General features: G+C 39.5%; 3 protein-coding genes across 3 annotated transcripts; all 3 read right to left on the bottom strand.

Annotated features, from left to right (window-relative positions):
* Window positions 1–1159: 1159 nt before the first annotated feature.
* Window positions 1160–3856, bottom strand: LOC104526410 (interleukin-8). The gene is made up of 4 exons (XM_010169853.2): window positions 3731–3856; window positions 2841–2976; window positions 1962–2045; window positions 1160–1373 (listed from the first exon to the last, which is right to left on the bottom strand). Exons 1-4 carry the CDS (start codon window positions 3789–3791, stop codon window positions 1343–1345), a joined length of 312 nt encoding a protein of 103 aa, XP_010168155.1. The 5' UTR covers window positions 3792–3856; the 3' UTR covers window positions 1160–1342.
* Window positions 3857–10437: 6581 nt separating this feature from the next.
* Window positions 10438–13343, bottom strand: LOC104526412 (interleukin-8). The gene is made up of 4 exons (XM_010169856.1): window positions 13280–13343; window positions 12332–12470; window positions 11204–11287; window positions 10438–10513 (listed from the first exon to the last, which is right to left on the bottom strand). The coding sequence occupies exons 1-4, from the start codon at window positions 13341–13343 to the stop codon at window positions 10438–10440; spliced, it is 363 nt and encodes a 120-aa protein (XP_010168158.1).
* A 3621-nt stretch (window positions 13344–16964) lies between these two features.
* On the bottom strand, window positions 16965–19207 carry LOC104526409 (interleukin-8). Its single transcript, XM_010169852.1, has 4 exons — window positions 19078–19207; window positions 18754–18889; window positions 17600–17683; window positions 16965–16995 (listed from the first exon to the last, which is right to left on the bottom strand). Exons 1-4 carry the CDS (start codon window positions 19157–19159, stop codon window positions 16965–16967), a joined length of 333 nt encoding a protein of 110 aa, XP_010168154.1. The 5' UTR covers window positions 19160–19207.
* Window positions 19208–20068: the final 861 nt, after the last annotated feature.

Raw genomic sequence — 20068 nt, 5'->3', positions numbered from 1 at the left:
AGGGAGGACTAACTGGACCTTTTAAAAGAGCCAGGCATCGGGTACTCAGCACTCTCCATTTCAGGGATCAGAATAGGAAGCAGTTGTTACACAAGGGCAAATGCTTGATATTTGAGTGTCCAAAGTAAAGGTCACAAATTCCCATTTTGATAGTGGCTTTTTCTTGTAGTAAAGATTTACAGCTGATCTGGACACTGGCAGTGTTTGGGCATCTGAGGGTAAAATTCACTACTTGTCTCCAAGGTACTTAAATAAGAAGCTTTGCCCTACAGCTCACCAGTCCCCAAGGACTGGGAACAGCCTGAAGAGAGGAGAGTGAGCATTTTACCCTACCCTAAGAGTTTGTTATTGCATCCCGTAATGTCAGGTTGGCACAACATGGTGAGTTATGGTACCACGTACTAAAATTTTTCATTTTGGTTCCAGAAATCAGGCTGAGGTGGCAAAAATGAAGCAGACTGCTTCCGCATAGAGCAAATGAAAAAGTAAAATAACAAACAAATAACAAGCAGATTTTTTTGTAGAAAACATTTAATAATACATTGTTAGGAATAATTACACTTTCACAAGCAAATTCTCTGTGTGTAAGATGCAGGTTTTTCCATTAACTGATTGAGTAGCTAATTAGACATACAACCAAGTCCTTGTACAGAGCAATAGGATTGTGAATATTTCTTAAGAAAAGAATAGTAGGAATGGAAAATCCAGTAGAAATGAAATAAATTATCATTATTTTATCTCTTATATAGAAACTACTAAATAAATACATTTATAAATAGCATGGCAATCAAAATAAATATATATCAAATCCACTGTCTTACAGATTCTGTAGGCTAGATTTTTAAAGTCATAAATCACAGTTCACAGTCTAGCCACAGGCTGACTGCGGTTCAGGAAACTGTTGTTGACACAACATACCGGTGCACTCCAGGGGAGCAGGAGGAATGAACAGTTTGCTGTTGGTGTAATAGCAAAGTAGTAAGGCTTAGTGTAAATAAGCTGTGCTGTAAGTGCATTGCACTTAACTGGTTGTGTTTGGCTGAAATGGTTGCTGAGGGTTCTTCATTTCCCTTAGCAAACCACTTTTCCTCTTCAGCGTCTTCAGTGGCAATGAGCAGCGTGTCCCACAGACCACACTGACCATTTGGAAAGACTTTCTTAAATAGATGCAGTTAAATAAATAAATAAATAGATAAATAAATAAACCAATCCATAATTAACATAACAACACTGATGCAGGAGGTGGCAGGTGGTACGCTGCTTGAATGATGTTCTTCCCGAATGTTTCTCTCAACAGAGGAGTGGGAGCAGTTCCCAGATTTTTTTTCTGTCCTGGTGTTTCTTAGAGTGGTGAGTCAGAATTGAGTTGAGCCCTGTTAAGAGGTGAGGGAAGAGATAATTAAAAAAGAGGTTCAGGAACAATTATCATTGTTTATCATTACAGGAACAGTTAAGGATGAGTGGTCTGTTTCTAACTCTATGTGCTATCTGGAGGCATAGAGAGAATAAAGGTGATGCTTTGAAAGCAATTACTGAAATCCCAGTGTGTGCATGTCTGGTGCCCAGCTAGGAAACTCCTGCAGCGTGAGTTTCTGCATTTACCCACATTAAGAAACTCTTTGACTTGGAAATATGAATTATTAACATATGCTATTGTAAGTAATGGGAAGATTAATTTTTTAAAGCCTCGTTTTCCAAAGGGAGCCAAACACTTCTGTGTTCTTTTCCCTCCAGACAGAGTTGCTGGTACTCAAAGGTTTAGTTGTGACGTATCGTCTTGAACAAGGACCCTGCAGCACAGTCAGAAAGACCAAGACTAATTCTACAGTTAAGCAGCAAGTTTCCTTATTCTTTAAATCTGATTAAGAGAAAACGGAAAGTATCACTAAGAAACCCTACAAATTGGCTTTTCTGGGAGGTTTGCCACTCAGTTGCCCAAATTGAGAGGGAATGGGACTTACTTGGCCAAAATTGCCTTTACGATCAGCTGTACCCAGGAGGCAGTGGGCTCCAAGCACACCTCTCTGCCGTCCTTCAGAGTAGCTCTGCAAAACAAGGAATAAAGAAAAGTCAGGAAACTACTTCATGGATCTGTTTTACTCACAGGATGTAATATTACATTTTTAGATTAGTTAGTATAAATTCATCCCAACTGCTCTAAGTTAACTTGGACATTTTGTTGTGTGTGTTCCACAACTGAGGAGGCTAAAACCATCCAGAAGTTGTGTGAGTCTGTGCACCTGCTCTCAAAGCAGTCACACATTCCCAAAAACCTTTCTCAATGTATATGGGTACTTGGTTTGAATCTGTTTACGTTAGTAAAGCTTCCTTACACAACGACTGAAACCTCCACTGATGAAAAGCTGTTTTGGCAGTATAAGGATTTCAACATTTTAGTCCCTCCTCCGTGCTATTCAAGACCAGATTAGTTTCATTGTTTCCCTAAATCTGCTTGTGGGAATTAGTTTTTCTCTCTGAGACTGACGCAGACTGTTTGAATGGGAGTTTCACCTGCCTGATAAATGCAGGATTTAAACTGCCTTATTACCTCGTGTACTAAGAACTGACCAGTCCTTGAAATTCATGTTCTACCATCAGAAATATTTAATATGTCCCATGACAGATAAATAATCATCAGTTCAGGAGTACATAAGGTCACAGAGACGATAAAAAACATGGTGTGTTACTTAAAACCGTCTCTCTCAAAAGAATAACCAAATCTGGCTACGTCATGTCAGCCTAACTGTTGTCATGAAGCATAGAAGCCTCTGCAGCAGTGGCAGCAGCAGAAGGTCAGTCAAGAAGAAGAAGAAGAAGGAGGCTCTTGCAGAGCTACTTACATGACTTCAACGTTCTTGCAGTGGGGGCCGCTCTGTGTCAGCTTCACATCTTGAATGGATCTGGGAGGGATGAACTTGGAATGAGTGGCTATGCACTGGCACCGGAGCTCGGTTCCCATCCTTGCCAAGGTCTTGCCTGGGAGCAGAAAAGGAAGATCATGGTTTGAGAGGTGATCTTACCATCACTGTATCAGACATAAAGCACAACTGCTCTATTTTAGCAATGTGCTCAATTAAAATACAGCATTTGTCCAAGCTGCCTAAACCCTCACAGTATAAAGATCAGTTGCTTATTTATTTCAGAGGAGCTGATGCTCAAGTACATTTAAAACTAAATTAACACATCTTTTTGAAATAAAACCATCTATTTTGTGGTTATTTGTACTGGCCACACTGTACAGTTAGTTGCATTGTTTCAGTATCTGGATCGACAAACTGGCAGCTATACAGAAGCCAGAGCCCTCGATTTCTTCATTAATTGGAGGCTTGTCCATGCTTGTATGTTCCTATTGTTTGTTCTCCGTTCCCAGCTGTGTATTACTTGCTTGAGGCCGTATGATCATTAATTAACAAATACAAGATCATAAACTGTTCTTTGCGTGGGAAGGGAGAGAAACATTCAAACACTTAAGAAGCAAATCCTGTCTCTAGCTGCAAAAAAAAAAGGAAATTTAAGTTGCATCCTTAAAATTCTTCCCACAAGAGGTCAGTAACTCCTCAGTACAAGGGTTACGTGCTAGATTTCTGACTGAAGAGAAGTTGCTGAAAATCTCTAGAAAGAAACTAATTTACTGAAGCAAATATAAAGCTACATCTCTGCAAGGACAAGCGTCTCGGTAGATGCCTAGACAATACTCCAGCCATGGGGATCTGGGGAGGGATTTCCTTACCTTGAGACATAGCTGCTGAAATCAGGCAAAGAGCCAGGACAGCCACCAGTTTGTTGTTCATGATGAGGCGGGAGTGTTTTCGCTGGATTGTTTAGCTCTGGTTCTGTGGAGCACTGAGCTCTCTTGTCCCGGAGGATTGCTGATGTCTGGACTGGGCAATCCATCTTGCTTATATACGGTTTTGTGCCCAGCAAGCGTGCAGATTGCGTTAGAGGAATTTCCCAGATGCAGTAAAAATGAGTCACATGACTGTTGTGAAACTCCTTCCTAGATGACGAGGAATTATTCTGCTGAGAATAATCTAATGTATTAATTTATTAAAATATGTAAATAATAGCCATGCATTCCATTTTCTTTTGTAGTGGGGTCAGGATTTTACCTCAGCATCATTTTGATGTTGATTATTTTAATATCTTGGGGTTTTTTTTCCATTTTTTCTATTCAAGTGGCATCTTCCAAAGTAAATTAGTCACCAATTTGTTCATTATCTATTACTCTCTGTTCAGTAAAGGAATTGAGGCTGCAGTATTCAAAGCTCCCTGTGGAAAGCGTGTATTGAATTCTGAACGGCTTCGAAAACCGTGCCTGCATTTTTTCATGTCACACATGTTAATGAATAATAAAACAGAGGAAGCTTTGTGTGCAAAAAAAATAGCATGACCTGCTGAACACAGCTGCTTTTGCTTCCTTTGTAAGTCTGGATGTTTTTAATAAGTCTTTTCTGTAATCTTTTTCAGTGGCTGTAACCCTAGGTCTTAGCAAAGAGAGGTAATATTAAATATTACCTCACTGCTGTAGATATTTCTGTTAAAGAACCTTGTTGCATGAATGCTGAGTGTTTATTTGCTGTGGCTGGTACTGATATTACCTTGCGAGGGGGAAAATTTCAAGGGGAGACATGGGCTCAAATGCTGGTCTATTGTTTAAATGAAGATTTGGTTTTTTAACTCATCTGGAGTGCATGTGATCAGGAGAAACCATTCTGTTTCTGGGCTGTAAAAATGTTGTCCTTTTGACCACGATGACTTTTGCTGCTTGTCATCTCCAACCTCAAAGCTTCATGTTTCTGTAAATCTGTGGATTTATAGAGATACTTCTCCCCAGCTCTGAGGAGTTCTTAAAAACTCAGTTATCTTTAACATGTAAAGCATAATTTATTTATAGTAATAATTTAATAGTTTGCCCGTAATTAATTATGGTTTACTGTGTACCAATTGTCATTAACTTAAGTGATAAAAATAACTTTGTGATGAAAATTCTTCTGTTTCCCATCACTATGTCAGCTGGCCCAAGAAAAGATATCACCAAGTTTATCTCTCCTACCTCTTCACTGAGTACTGAATCAACAAAAGATACCGGTTCTGACTCCTAATGGTGCTTCTCCTTAACTGTACGTCCTAGAGGGCTTTACTGAAAAATACATTTGAAGGCATGAAAAAGGAGAGGATTTTACTAGGTACTGAAAATTGTGTTTTATTGTTTATGTTGTGTTATATTTCACTGGTGTCAGATTGTAGGTGTTGGAGCTTTAGCCAGTTTACCTGGAATTAGATTTTGCTCATTCTTTTCTTTTGAGTTCTCTTTCGTTCTCCTTGTGTCTCTTCATATGTTCACACACACAGGGTAATTAAAATTTGATTAGGAATCCCACTTTTCTTAGTTACTATTTGCAGCTTTATTATCTAATTTTGGTGTGCGCTGAAATGTCATTAATGTCCGAGGCAAAAAAAGAGAATTCCCCCTCAAATCCCCAAGTAAAACCAGTGACTACTTGTCCGCCTCACCATGAGACTCAGCTATTTCCTGCGTGTGGCAGAAATCCCCAGGTCAACAGTGAAGCCAAGAGCCTGCTCCACCTATCTGATTAACCCTGCCCTTGAGCTAAGAGTAAATATCTGTCTAAAAGAGCAGGATGTTTGTGATGAAATAAAAATCCATTATGCTTTCCGAGAGCTAAAACATCTCCTCTACCTCCACTTTTTCTCTGCTGTGACACAGTTTCATCGGGACTGTGTGAAGGGGGTGTCATAGAGACGATAGTGGCAGAAAAAGGTTGAGGCATGAGATCAAGCCCAAAGGGCTGGCACTCCTCACCTGTGTTCCTGGGAGTGCCCTGCTTCACCCAAGTTCTCCTAACATCCCTTCAACACTTTCCCAGGATCTTGTCCCAGCCCTTGCCTACGGGCACTCCAAATCCATTATCTGATTTTGGCAGCACGTTTTCCCGCTGTGTTTTCCCGCCAGCCATCAGAGATGACTCGTGCAAATGGAATTGCTGCTCCTTGTGAGCTGATACCGCTGCAAGCAGAGACCTTCCATGCTTAACCCTGTTCAAAGCAGGCTTGGAACCAACAAAACAACAGTTATGCAATAGTCTGATTACTGAAAGACTGCTGAAAAGGGAAGTAAAAACCTCCTTTGCCTGTGTTTTAAGGCAGGATATAGGATGTGTTCTCCGTGCTGCAGGATGGAAACCAGTGGTTTTTCTTTTTCATGACTCATTGCCTTGTGTAATGAACACAAAAGTCAAAAGGGAATCTTTTGGGGTCTTGACTGGGATCATTTAGAGTCTTTGCATGTAGAAAAGGACACCCAAGCAGAAGGGACACGGTGAGGGGATTCATGTGTACTCTGGTGACCAAGACTGTCACGAGGGATGAGGGAGAGCTGGGCTTCAGTCTCTTACCGTTTTGAGGCGCCCTAGTTCCAGAGGAATCCTCCAGCCTCTGGGCTGGTAAAATTATTCTGACTCAGTGAATTAAGAATCCATCTTGTTTTAGACAAATTCAAACCTCTCACTTGAGAAGTTGTTCACACAAGACCCCAAAAGCTCAGGAGATAAAGCTTTTGCTGAAACAAGGGTTCAGCCTGTGCAAGGTGAAGTCTGTCAACTCCTGTCTCCTGTGTGTCCTCGCTACCAGCCTACTCTTGTTCCCCAGGGAAAAAATCCCACCTCTGTCTTCTGAAACCAGTTCCTTTTCCCCACAAAGGGCTTGGCATTCACCTGCCGTTCCACTTGACCCACGGAGAGCAGAAGGGGTGAATACAGGGGCTGGGAAATAGTCACAGTGTTGTGCAAACACTTGTGGAAGTTTACAGTGAGGCAGAGCACAGGGAGCACATACGTCAAAAACGGAATATCTCCTAAACATCTGGTTTTTGACTTGCCATGTGAGGAAGTGACAGCAAAGAAGGGAGAAAAACTTGGGTCAGTTTGTGACTTTTCTTCAGACTTAAGTGTCTAAATATAGATGGTTATGTACCCTTAGTCAGCTCATGGCAAGTGCTGGACTTCCCTGAATGCCTCTGGAATCACAAAATAGCAGTACAGCTTTTTAGTTGAGTTGCCTTTTAGTTTAGTATTTATAAATATAATAGCATAAGTGTGTATTCATGTGACTGCATATTTATTTATGATCTATGTTTCAGTTCTGCTTGAAAGCAGTCAATTCTGTATTGTAGCTTTCAGTTAAAAGATTGTTGTGGGTTAAATTTAATATTTATTTATTTAATAATAAATATATATAGTCAATATGAAAAGTCATTGACTATATTAATATAAGGTATCTGGTAATGCTAGAAAAGTATATATTAATATTAATTATAATACTAACATAAAATATTAACAAATATTCATATTAAAAATCAATTTTATCTGCCTGGTATTAACAGAGGAGATAGTAAGTCCAACTAGAGAATTGTTAGGGAGCAGCAGCTGGGGTTTTACCTCCTCTGTGAAGGCTGTGGCTGTTGCTTTAATGGCATTTCCCTTTCACGAGTTTGGCAGGAAGCATTTTTTGACTGTGGAAATAAGATATGGAAGTAGCGGGAGGAAACACGTGGTAAGTTTTAAGAAGTTTGTGCTGGGAACTTTTGATTAAATTAGAAGTGGTTTGCAGACATAACATACATCATGCCTTCAACTCTGACTCTTAAAATGTTGCTTGCTATTATTTTACTGTCTGCTTAATCTATAGCTAGTGCAGCTTGGCAGATGTGCTTGCCTGAATGCTTCCTGGCAGTGCAGCTGTGGCAGGGTGTGCATAGGGATGGAGAGTGTCTGTGTAGCACTCGAGGGGATACAGGTAGATAGCCTGCCTGTGACAGAAGGGCAGAAATATAAACAACTGAATTTTGAATAAAAATATACTGTTTAGTATTAGAAATTAAATGTTTTGTGCAAAAAACTGTTATATATACATTTGTTGATCCGTTGGATCTCAAGCCATTGGACATGTCAAATCTTACCATGTACCAAAACCTGGAGGGGCAGCAGTTGGAAGGAATCATCGATGCATTTAGTCAGCTTACAAATTTTATTCCAGCTTGAAAATTTGATTCCAGCTTACAGATTTGAATCCAGAATTGCTCTGGTTGGAGATTCCAATGAAGGTCAGTCCCTATCAAGAACTGAGAGACTGTTCTGAGAGTTTCCTACATGTTTGTTTGCAGTCTGATGCTCTGTCTAGCCTGCAGCTATCCCCCCAAACCCCACTCTCCCACCCTGGGGCTCAGAAGATCAAACTCCACAGGGCAGTCATGGTCTGTTTGCCTGCAGTCCTCCATTGCTCTGACCACGTATCTCTGGTCCGATGATTGCTGCTGGAATCTGAACTTTAGCTCTTCCTATCTTCAGAATCTAGATTTAATGCCAGTCATAAACAACATATAGCAAATCATTAAGTGAAAACATCTTTAACACTCTTTTTGACTGTAGAAAGAAATTAACAATACATGCAATGGGAATTAACACATTAAACTGATGTTTAGTCTTGTGGAGTAACATTTAACATCATAAACATGTAAGCTGCAAAATCCTTTTGCAAAGCAAAAAATGTGGTCTAGTATAGTATCATGTAGAACTAACATGAGAGAAAAAAGTTGCAAAAAACCTCCTGTTATATTGAAATGAATAATGTGTTCTTGTCTTCAGAAATGTAACTTATAAACTTTTCTATATACTTATATATGTCTCTCTCTACTGCATCTTCCTATCTGTAAGTGGAAACTACAGCCCATTAAATATCACTTCAGAAATAACACAGGTAATTTAGTATCTCTAATTTTAGCTGCTTCCTTCTGAAAAGCCATGAGCTCATATTCATTAGGCTTCCCTGGGGCCAGCAGTGACTTAGAACTGCTGCTGAGACATAGCGAAGCACCTCACAGGAGGTAGTTCATATGTCAGTCCGTGCTTACTTGCTTGCAGCAGTGCTTCAGGTACACCCAGTCAAATACTGCTTGATAGTCGCTTATGAACACTCTTCATTTCCTTCAGCCAGTCGCATTTTAATCAGCATTCCCCATTTCAGTGAGTGACATGTCTCATCGATCATTCTAAAGATATGTTACCAAAAAAATTCTTTTCTAGGTAATCACAGAAAATGAAGTCATCTTTGGTCTGTGTTGGACACTGCTACAGCTGTCAGGAGTGGCTGGTGGAGGATCTCTGCCACTTTCTCAAAGATGATTCTTTCATGGAGAAATGGGTGTGAATTCACGTCTCATGGCCACTCAGAGGTATCTCGCTTTTGAATGAAAGATCCACTTTGCTTCTTCACTTCTTCTATGGAGCATTTGTTTGTCTTTTTTGGATTACCTTCAGCCTTTCCCAACTCTACTCTGTCTTCTTGAAGATGGGAGCCAGGGGCTGCAGAATACTCTGCATGTGGGTGAAATTTTAATAGTTAGTTCTTATTTGTGCCCTAGTAACTCCTGACGTGTTTGAATAGGTTGGGTTTCTGGGTTGGGTTTTTTTTTGTTTTTTTTTTTTTTTTGTTTGGTTCTGAAGTTTTTTTCACTGCTGAGCCCTTTTCTGATATTCCTGCCATACAATTTAGCATAATCCAACATCTCTCTCCTTTGTGCTAATGGTCATCATAGAATGCTTCATTCTTGTATGAGCTTTGTAATTTTTTCCTGTGTATGTCAATCACTTTGGCTACTTCTTGCAGTGAATTTCATCTGGTAGTTTATTGCCTAATCAGTGAGTCTCCTCAGGTCCTTCTGCAGTTCTTTATAGTTGAACCTAGTCTTTACTGCTCTTCCTTTAGTAGAATCAGAATACTTCAGCTTGTAACAAATGACTTTCCCAGAACACTTGTGGGTGTGCCAAACCAAATAGAACCCCACACAGGCTGGTGTAGGAATCTATGGGTCATGTCTCTTATCAAAAAAAGCTGGCCTTTTCATTCTGTCCTTCATTTCTATGTATTCACCTGTTAGGTATTCATTTCCAAGACTTCTTTCTTATCATCATTATCTCTAATGTTTGGTGAGAATTGAGAAAAGAATTCAGAAAGACAGTTTGACTATACCTGTGGGACCTTCCACATCCATAGGCTTGTTGTCACCTTCAGAGAACTGTAGTAAGTGCGTGAAAGAAGACTTTCTTCAAAGCTACACAGACTCTTCCTTATGCCATGTTTATTCATGTGGTTACTTATTGTATCCTTTCTATTTCTACTTTAAGTAAGGCCATTTAAGGGTAACTAATTTCCTCTTGTTTATTCTTGTCCTTACAGAACTAAAACACATTCATTAAGCTTGAACTCATTGATACATCACAGATAGAGCTTTAGAGATACAGCAAAGGAAAGAAGTAGAATCAGCAACTGCCTCAGGGGAAAAAAAAAATCAAATATAATAATGTAGCAGAAGGGGGATCTGTTCCTTGACATATTTGACAGCAAGTGTTTCCTCTCATTTCATGTCCTTGAAAAACTCCAAGGTGTCTTTTTCCTTGACTTTTCTTTGATTGGTGACTCAGTATTGTCTCTCGCCCTGTAATTCGATGAAATATAAAGTGAATTCAGAAATTTATTAATTAAACAATTACCATTAATACAAGCTACAGGGAGACCAACAGGTGCTCGCAAGTTGTTAATGACCTATTTTTATAGTATCAATCAATTGACATATGTGCAAAGACAAAAAAAATCCTGTGTTGACACAAGTACTGCTCCAACAGAAAGGACTTCTGTATGCCAATGTCCAAGTTTTGCACAGTGGGACATGATTGTCCCCATTTACAGAAGTGAAAGCTAATAAGCTTAGAAATGCTACCTGTACATCTGAATTATATCTAGAAAGAGGAGGTGAGTCTTTTAGAGCTCAGTTTTTGGTACTGTCAAACACACACCCGGATTGTGCAGTCTCTCAGCAGATGTTTAGGTGCATTACACCCGTGGCCTTTGAGTGGGTTAGAACACAGGGAACGTATCAAAGCTAGGAAACCATTTTGATCCTCAGGCATTTAGAAATATAGATTTAGAGAGAACTGTTAGAAAGAATTACTAATGCCTGAAGAGGGTGAGCATTTTCATGCCAAGAAATTAAAATATGCCTTCTAAAAATAGCCTTCAACTGAAACTTTTTTTTTTTTTTCGTGTAGGAATCTATGGGTGATGTTCCTTTATCAAAAAAAGCTGACCTTTGGTTTTCTATTTCTTTCTAGTAAAGAAAACAACATACCTGGCCAAAATAGCCTTTACAGTGAGCTGGACCCAGGGAGCAGTGGGTTCCAAACACACTTGTCTGCCACCTTTCAGCGTAGCTCTGCCAAGAAAGAAACAAAGAAGTTAGAGGCTAAGATCCCTCCCACTCTCACAATGTTTTGGAATTTTTCTTAGCTATTTGTCAATTAAGTAACTGGAGGATGTGATCTGAACTGTTGTTTATTAAGCTTGTTGCATATTTTTCAGCTAGCATTTTTGAGAGGACTAGGGAAAAATGATTTTCATATACTTTTTCTATACTTGGGCATTTGAGTTTGGGTTGTTTTTTTTAATGAGTGGTGTCAATTGCTTATGATGCAATCTTTTTAATGAGCCTGATGAATTTTTTGTTTGGTTTCTGTTCTCTATCTGGTTATAATTTAGCAGATTTTTCAGGAACTTAATTATCTTGGAAACTTTCTATTTTTTAAAATCAAACCTGGCTTAAATTACCAATTGACGTAGAACTGGATGACACACAATGCTGCACAGAGAGTGTGATCATACAAATATTATTTGCTCATGAAACCATAATGAAAGCATCAAAACCTTGAAGCTCCTTTCTGTTTATATGAATTCATGTGAATCGTTTCTGATGTGATTTTATATGAAGCTCATCGTATCTTTTACTTCAGACTCACAGGGATGTTACAATTTAAGTTCCCCACTTCTTGCACAGGAAAATGCTCAGCATGCAATTCTGACATAGAGAGTAACTTGCAGCGTTTCAGACTTTGCCACGTGCAGACCAAGTTAGTGGAAATTGTTTGAATTCTTGTCAGTGGGATCCAGATTGATTCTTAATTGTCTAAATTATTAACTGTGCCCTGAATGTGTTATGGGGATCTAATTCTCTCCTCTGATGTTGGTCATAATTAAGATATTAGCACAGAGAGACTTTTCAAATACTGCCTGGAAGTGGCTGGTAAATTGGCAGGAAATCAGCTCATTCCTTTGGATAGAGGCCTAATACCTTATACTCAGTGTCTATGAGGCTTTCCAAGGGATGTGTAATTCCACCCAAAGAAAATAAGGAACTATGGTGTGAAATGCCAAGTCACTTCCTCCTATGGAAAGCAAGATGTTATTTTGCACAAGTGCTCACATGATTTCCACGTTTTTGCAGCGAGGTCCTCTTTGGTTTAATCTCACATTCTGAATAGCCTTGGGAGGGATGAACTTGGAATGGGTGCTTATGCACAGGCATTGGAAGCCTTTTTCCTCTGTCTTCTCCAGGGCCTTACCTGCAGAACAAAAATAAGTTATGTCTAGGTAAATGAACAACCTCATTCTTTGCTCAGATGAAACAAAGAGTATTGCCTTCTGTCAGCCTTCTTCTTGTTACTCAAACACTCTGGTTTGCTGGAGACTTTGAGGTAAAATTAACTGCATCTGCGCAACAGCAGCAGTTGCATTTTCAGAGCTGCTGTTACGCAGATACATTTAAAGTTAAATTTCTATCTGTAAGTGAAAATACCTAGATGATTCATAGTGCATTTGTGCCTGGCCAGATTCTATACCTAAATTGCATCACTTGAACAAAATAGGTTAACATCATTAACTGTGTCCACATACGGTTTTACTAGTTTCTGCCTGAACATACAGTTTTACTAGTTTCTGCCACGATCATCTGCTCATATTCTTCATTCTCTTTTGCAAATTGCATAATTCTTGCTTTGAGGAAGCACTGTCATTAACCCCTCTATCAAGAATGAAAGTGCAAACAGGAGAATGTTGTCATTTGGGAAAGAAATGTATGGACACATTTAGAAAAAAGGTCTTAATTAAAATATTTCTTAAAATCTAGGGTTAGGCAAATATTACAGCATAGGAATAAACTAATTTTGTGACAGAAGCATATTTTGCCTCCAGTAACAGCCACAGCATCCTAACAGATGCAACTACAAATGATACTTTTTATTTATGAATGACAATTTATGGAAGATGAACATCTCTTGCAAAAAGTCACCGTTAACGTAGCATAAGCCCACTTGCATTTGCATATGCATGTTTATTCATTGGTTATGTAAGTTTTAAGAAATCCTTTTCTTACCTTCTGACCCAGCCATTAAGACCAGATAGAGAACCAAAGCAACAGCGACACGTTTGCCATCCATTGCTGTGCAGAAGTTTCCTCCTTGACAGAGATCCTGCTCTGGTTCTGTTCCATGTCAGGTTTTATATTGGTGAGGTACGCTCCCAGCAGCCTGGGTGCTGAACAAGTGCACTCCAGCACAACATCAGTGTTCTGTACACACAGGTTTCCTAATATATTTGAGAGTCTTGCGTAAGAAATCCAAACCTCTGCACAGTCCATTCAGTGCCACTTCAGCATTCCTTAACTGACTGCTGTATATTTGTCATTATTTCTTTAAATTGTTATTCTTCCCTGTCACTTTCTGTTTGCACTTCTTCATGGGATATTAGTTTTTAAGCAACAATGCTGAGCTTGCACTTGAAAATCAATACAGCATCACTAGGCATCCCCCCAACCCAAAATAGACCTTTTTGCCCCCCTCCCTGAATGTAGAATGTCTGTTCAACTCTTTGCATTGAGTTTAAATGCCTTGTGCAGAAACTTTTACTCAACATAATTACAGGAACTTTTCATCCCAGTCTTACAAACTCTCTTTTGGCATGACTCTAATTAAGTTACTTAGCCAGTGTCTTATGAAGGTAAGGCATAACTAGTTTTTATTGTTCTCTGAAAGGATTTTGTCATAACTGGATTGGCTAACAGGATATAGATGCTTAATTCTGTACTGAAAAGTTTCTCTAGTCATTGAACGGGAAATAATAATCTTAAAATGACTGAGGCATTGTCACCCAAGTCACTTAAGCTCTTCAATTTCATTTGTTTAGAATATGAAAAGAGAAAGTATCTGACGATAAGAGTCGTAATAACACCTGATTAAAATAAGCACTTAGGAAGTTACTTGTTTTTCTTTCTAACCTTATGCATCTAGAATAGTCATAGGTGTTGAAAACAGAAGATAAATATATGTCATAAGTGAAATCTCTCAAGTATTTCTCAGGAAATAGCATGTAATGTTTAGTCATTGGGATAGTGGATAGTCTTATTTTTGTGAGTTGAAAAAAGGTGGTCTCAAGAAAAGAAACTGGACCACATTGTGATCTGATACAATATCTTGTCCATGTGAGTTTCAGTACTTTTCTAAAGAAAGCAATCAGGTTTTGAAAAGAGGAGCCTGCCAAATGAGAGCCTTGGTCTTGTAATGTAGGGGAGATGGCAGTTTATCCTGGATGTACATCGTGTCTGGCTTTTGCTTACTGGGGAGCAGGACAACACTTTGGATACATTAGCTACGATTGTTAACTAGTTCATAACTGGTTTAATTGTTCAGTGTCTCAATGTAAAAATATTTTACCAGGAGAGTTAGTACATGGAGTCTGAGTTCAGCTTTGGACAGTATTAGCAAAGAAGAAACAACACAGAAGGACAGCCCACATTTGAGAAGAGTAGTCATCAGGTCAGAAGAGCTGCGATCCTCCTCTTAGCAGCCTCTGAGAGCATTGAAACACATTTTTGGAAGCCTGAGAGTTGTTGTTTTGTTCCTGAGAAAGGTATCGTGTGAGTGCACCCAGAAAAGAAAGGCAATATTTTATCATTTCTAGCCAGCCTCTGAATCATGTCTCACCGGTGAACGATAACCTGTGGAGAAAGAAGGGAAATGGTTCAGCTGCTGTGCAGACACCCTGCCTGGGGTCCTGGGAGTGCAGCCATTGCTGATGTTCTGGACAGAAGAGTTTATGAGAAGAGCCCTTCCTTGGCTGTGATTCAACTCCCAGTAACTTAAATAGGATTTTGCTGGTGACAAAGGGTATACACTTACTGTAAGTATCTCTGCAGCACTAACAGTGGTGCCAGTCCTTTAGGATACACACATATTTTTATGGGTGTGCATATCAAGTGGTTCTTCCCCACCTCTCCCCATTCTTGGCTGATATTTCTGATGTGTTTACCTCCAAATTAGATTTCTGAAAGAAGCCAGCTTGTAAAAATCACGTAGAAAACGGGACGGCTTAGTGATGTAAGACAAGTTTGAACAGAACCTGTCCCCTTAGAACCTTTGTCTCCTTTATGTTCTGAGGACGAGGTCTAGCAGGCTGTGTAATGCAGTGCTGTGAGACAGGGGCAGAGATGGGGACAAGGGAGCAAAATGTGGTTGGAAGAGTTGTCATTTTGCACAAGAGCTTGCTCAAACAGTACCAGAAACTCCCTTTTTATTTTGCACCATGAGCAAACACGAGTTGTTTGTGTAGAATACGGAGTAGCTCCTTATTGGAAAAGACCAAAGAAAAACAAATATCGCAACATTTGCTCAACTTTCCCTTTTTCTCAAGTGTTTGCTGCTCGTATTCCAGACATTTCTCTGGAAATCGCTGTGTCACAGGCAGATGTGTGGCTGTGCAATAAGATCTGTTTCTTAGGATTTCTCCTGATGTAGTTCTCCCTCTTCACTGGAATCAGGGAGGATGCTCAGTGACTTCCTTAATGTTTATCAGGTTTCCCTGCTTATTTAAGTTAATGAAAAACCTTGGTCAGTGCCGGATTCTCCGCTGGCGTGCTGTCCGAGCACCACCACTGAGACAACCTTGGAACTTCTGTGACTAACCATTATTTGTTCACTGCTTTCCATCTGTTAATTTTATGACCCAGACCTCTGAAAACACCTGTCTGGCAAGAAAAGAGGAAGAAAGTAGATAATTTTTATAATTCCTCCTATTGGAAACTATCTGCACTCATGAGAGGCAAGAATTTGCTGTTGTAATTCGCTGTTCCCCACATCTCAGCCACTGCTTTATGTTCTGAGGACGAGGTCTAGCAGGCTGTGTAATGCAGTGACCTTCTGAGAATCCATTATGTGATACAAAATGAAAGAAAATGCATCCTCTTTTTCAGTTCTGTGTTTCAATAAGGAAACTAATAACGCACAATATTGAAGTGAAAACATTTCAACAAGCATTTATTAGGCACATAAGCATAAATATTTCCTGTAAGTAAGTAAATGAATAATAAATATTGAAGACCAACAACATTCGTATAAAAATAAGTATATAAATAAAAATAAATACATAAATAAAAATAAATACATAAATAAAAATAAATACATAAATAAATAAAGTGTTTTTTTCTAACCAAAAGATGTCATTAAAATATAAGTTTATACCTTCACAACACTAAGTAACAATAAATAATATCTTGAAAATGATGGCACAAGAACTAATGTCTGAGAATTTTGGCTTCCTAATTTTGCAAGCTCCCCTCTTCTGGACAGTAGCCTGCTCTGAGTGGCAGTGACTTAGGTACAGTTGATGCCACCTATCCAGGCTTTCCAGGATAGGAGTCACTGGTCTTTTCCTAAACTGTTAGCAAAAGGGGAATGTGTTGTTTAGTGAAAGCTCTCCTGAGAGTGCACTGCACTGATCCAGCTGTGTTTAACAAAAAATACTCCAGAATTGTCTCCATCTCTTTTCACAAGTCAATTTTTGTGCCAGCTTTTTCTGGTGTCAGTGGTTTCTCTCCTACATGAGACCTCTTTAAAAGACTTAAAGTACTGTTGTCAAGTAACTACAAAAACAGGGAATCCAGACTCTCTAGATGCTGTTAGAAGTATGACTGTAGGAGGCAGCAGGAGGTGAGCTGCCAGAAGCTGGATGAGCATCTCTCCCATTTTTCCATTCCTGGAACAGTTGGGACATTTTTCTTCTTCATCTTAGGACACTGTTTCAGGTTTGGTGTTTGCCCTAGAAAGAAAGAAAATGGGAAAGGAGACAATTAGAACTTGGCCATGGAACAGGTATCACTGGCTGGAATCAGATGAAATCTGCCACTAAGGGTTTGTGCTTCTGTTTCCAAGCCCTTAAAAGCTTTTACTGAACCTAAGAGGCACTGGCACATTGTGACGTTTTCATAAGTACTCAGTAACTGTGGGCTTCCATAGTTTGATACTTCACTTGACACCTCTTGGGCCTGATTTTTCCTCCACTCAACAAAATGCCATTAGTTTTGAAAAACTTATCGTTGCTTTCTACAATTGCAAACAAGAGAAAATCAGTTGGTTAATGCCCGGTTTTCCCGAGTGCTTGAGCTGCAGGTTTTCAATATGCTCGTGCCGTACGAGAGATGGAGCTAACATTCACATGGGGTGTGTGGCACAGTAGGGGATTGAACCTAATGCTGTAATTAAAGCTTAAAGCAATCACAGTGTTGGTCCCAGTTAGTGAACACAAAGGGTTGGAACTGCCTGAGGAGATAGAATTTTTAAACACTTTACATGGTACATGTTTGCTGGCTCATTTAAAATACACATTTTTGATAAGCTGTGCTTTTTAAGAACAAATTACTTACTTGTCCAGAATTGCCTTGATGATCAGCTTCACCCAGGGAGCAGTTGGCTCCAGGCACACTTCTCTGCCGTCTGTCAGGGTAGCTCTGCAACAGGGAAAAAAGGAAGGGAAAAGGTCTACTTAGTGAATTTCAAGGTAATTTCTCTTTTCTCTCATGACATCATTACGTGTTCTCCTTTACTTTCAGCTGTATTAGTTGAGGCTGTAGCCTAACATAAAGTTTTTTATTTTAAATGGTTTCATATCTTGTCATATCTCTTTGTTTGAATGGATTAAATAATTTGCAGGACTCTCACTCTTTTATAGAATCATAGAATCACATAGTGGTTTGGGTTGGAAGGGACCTTCAAGCTCATCCAGTTCCAACCCCCCTGCCAGCAGCAGGGACACCTTCCACTAGACCGGGTTGCTCAAAGCCTCATCCAGCCTGGCCTTGAACACTTCCAGGGAGGGGGCATCCACAGCTTCTCTGGGCAACCTGGGCCAGTGTCTCACCACCTTCACAGGAAAGAATTTCTTCCTAATATCTAATCTAAACCCACCCTCTTCCAGTTTAGAGCCATTTCCCCTTGTTCTGTCATTAACTGCCCTTATAAAAAGTCAAAATGGCTTCTTTTTTTTTTTCCCCGAGCTTGCTTTATATTTGTGATGTTGTTTAGCTGAAGAGCTAAATCTTTCCATCTTGATTCAGAAATTGTACTGCCCAGTCCATAGGAATTTTGTTACAGTAAGAGTTGTGGAATTGTGACTGGATTATATGGTTTGTATGCTAATAGTAGTTTTTTCATTGACTGAAGTAGAAATGTGATCATATTTTTGACCTAGCCGTTAAAAATTCCTGTTTTGATCACTGGCTCTGTGCATTTAATTCTCTTCTCATAAGCTGGTGGAATTCAGAGTTTTAGAAAGTTATTTGCTGTCTGATGACTGCAGGTTTACGTTGAAATATTGCACGAGATGTTTAAAAAGTAGAGATTGGCAAAAACAACACGCAACTTGTAACACGTAGCGTATTGTTTATAAGAGCAATGAGTGTTGCTGTTCTGCATTCTGAGTTAGCTCGTTACATCTTTTAGAGAACGCTTACATCATCCTTAATGCAAAATCTATTTCCTCCTTCTTAAGTAATGGGGAGGATTTTGCAAAAGCACTTACATGACTTCGACGTTCTTGCAGTGAGGTCCACTGGGGGTGAGGTTCACGTTCTTAATGAACTTGGGATGGATGAACTTGGAATGGGTGCTTACACACTGGCACCGGAGCTCAATCGCTGAGCGTGGCAGGGCCTTACCTGTAAAGCAAGAAAAAGAAAAAAAGGTAGACTGTTTGTTTCACTGTTTCCACAGGAAGCACAACATGTTCTTTTTGCTGATGGTGTTAGAATAGTTATTTGTTGCACTTAGGAGACAGCATAGTAGCTCCTCCGTCAGCATTTACATTAGGAATTAGCTAAGAGAGCTTTATGAAGGATTTCTTTACCTTCTGTTCCAACTGCTGAGATCAGGAGAAGAGTCAGGACAGCAGCCACAGCCTTGCCTGTCATGATGCAAGAGCGTTTCATCCTTGTGTCACCTGGGTCTGGTTGTGTGGCGGGGTGAGCTCCTGTAGCCCCAAGGGTGGCCAGTGCCTGTGCTCCGGGACTTGCCGTGTTTATATACTGCCTTGGTCTGCCCTTTGCACTCCAGCGTCACGGGTGGTTCATACCAATGGGAAACTCCAAACCTGTGAGATGCTACTGTGGAATGAGTCACAGGTGAGTGGGTAAGCCCCTTTCCCTAGATGGCCTTGAAATGGCTTTTCATTAACAGAAAGCACTTGATTAATTAAAGCAATGTAAACATATGGAATATGTACAAAATTGCCCTGTACTTAGCTTGGTGGAATCCTTAGGGCTTGTGTAATATTCCATTTCTTGTGATTACTTTCTTCTCTACCTTCATACTTTTGGTGTTATTATTATGTTATTCTGTAAATTTCCACTTCTGGTGGAAGGCATTGATATGTCATTTTTCATCTGTGTGTCTTTAGGCTTTGTTTTTTTTTCATTTTAAGGCATGATAGAAGTAGGAGCTAATACTGTGTAGAAATGATAGGTGCTAGAACTGGATTTTAACGAGCTCCCCTTGTCCTTATATGCTACACATTTTTAAAAATCTTTCTTTATATGCTGAGATAACTCAGCAGAAATACTTGAAGTACTTTTTGATGCATTAAAACTTTCCATCACTGAAATAAGCAGCAGAATCCAGACTGACTTTGTCATGCTATTGAGAACATATAGAATATGTTATTATGATATAATTAATTGCTTTGCCTAATCAGGCGGATTTTTTTTTGAGGATGACTGCTTCTTCTGAAGCCAAAACTTCTTAACTTTTTGCTGCTTTTAATTTGGTCAGAGGAAAATTCAAAAAGCTGCTGTAGGATTCTGCTTCTGAAATAAGTTGAAGCACTTTCACAAATTTAAATT

The sequence above is a fragment of the Antrostomus carolinensis genome, unplaced genomic scaffold, assembly GCF_000700745.2.
Source record: "Antrostomus carolinensis isolate BGI_N321 unplaced genomic scaffold, ASM70074v2 scaffold11406, whole genome shotgun sequence".
NCBI lineage: Eukaryota > Metazoa > Chordata > Aves > Caprimulgiformes > Caprimulgidae > Antrostomus > Antrostomus carolinensis.
This window is presented reverse-complemented; position numbering and strand designations above follow the sequence as displayed.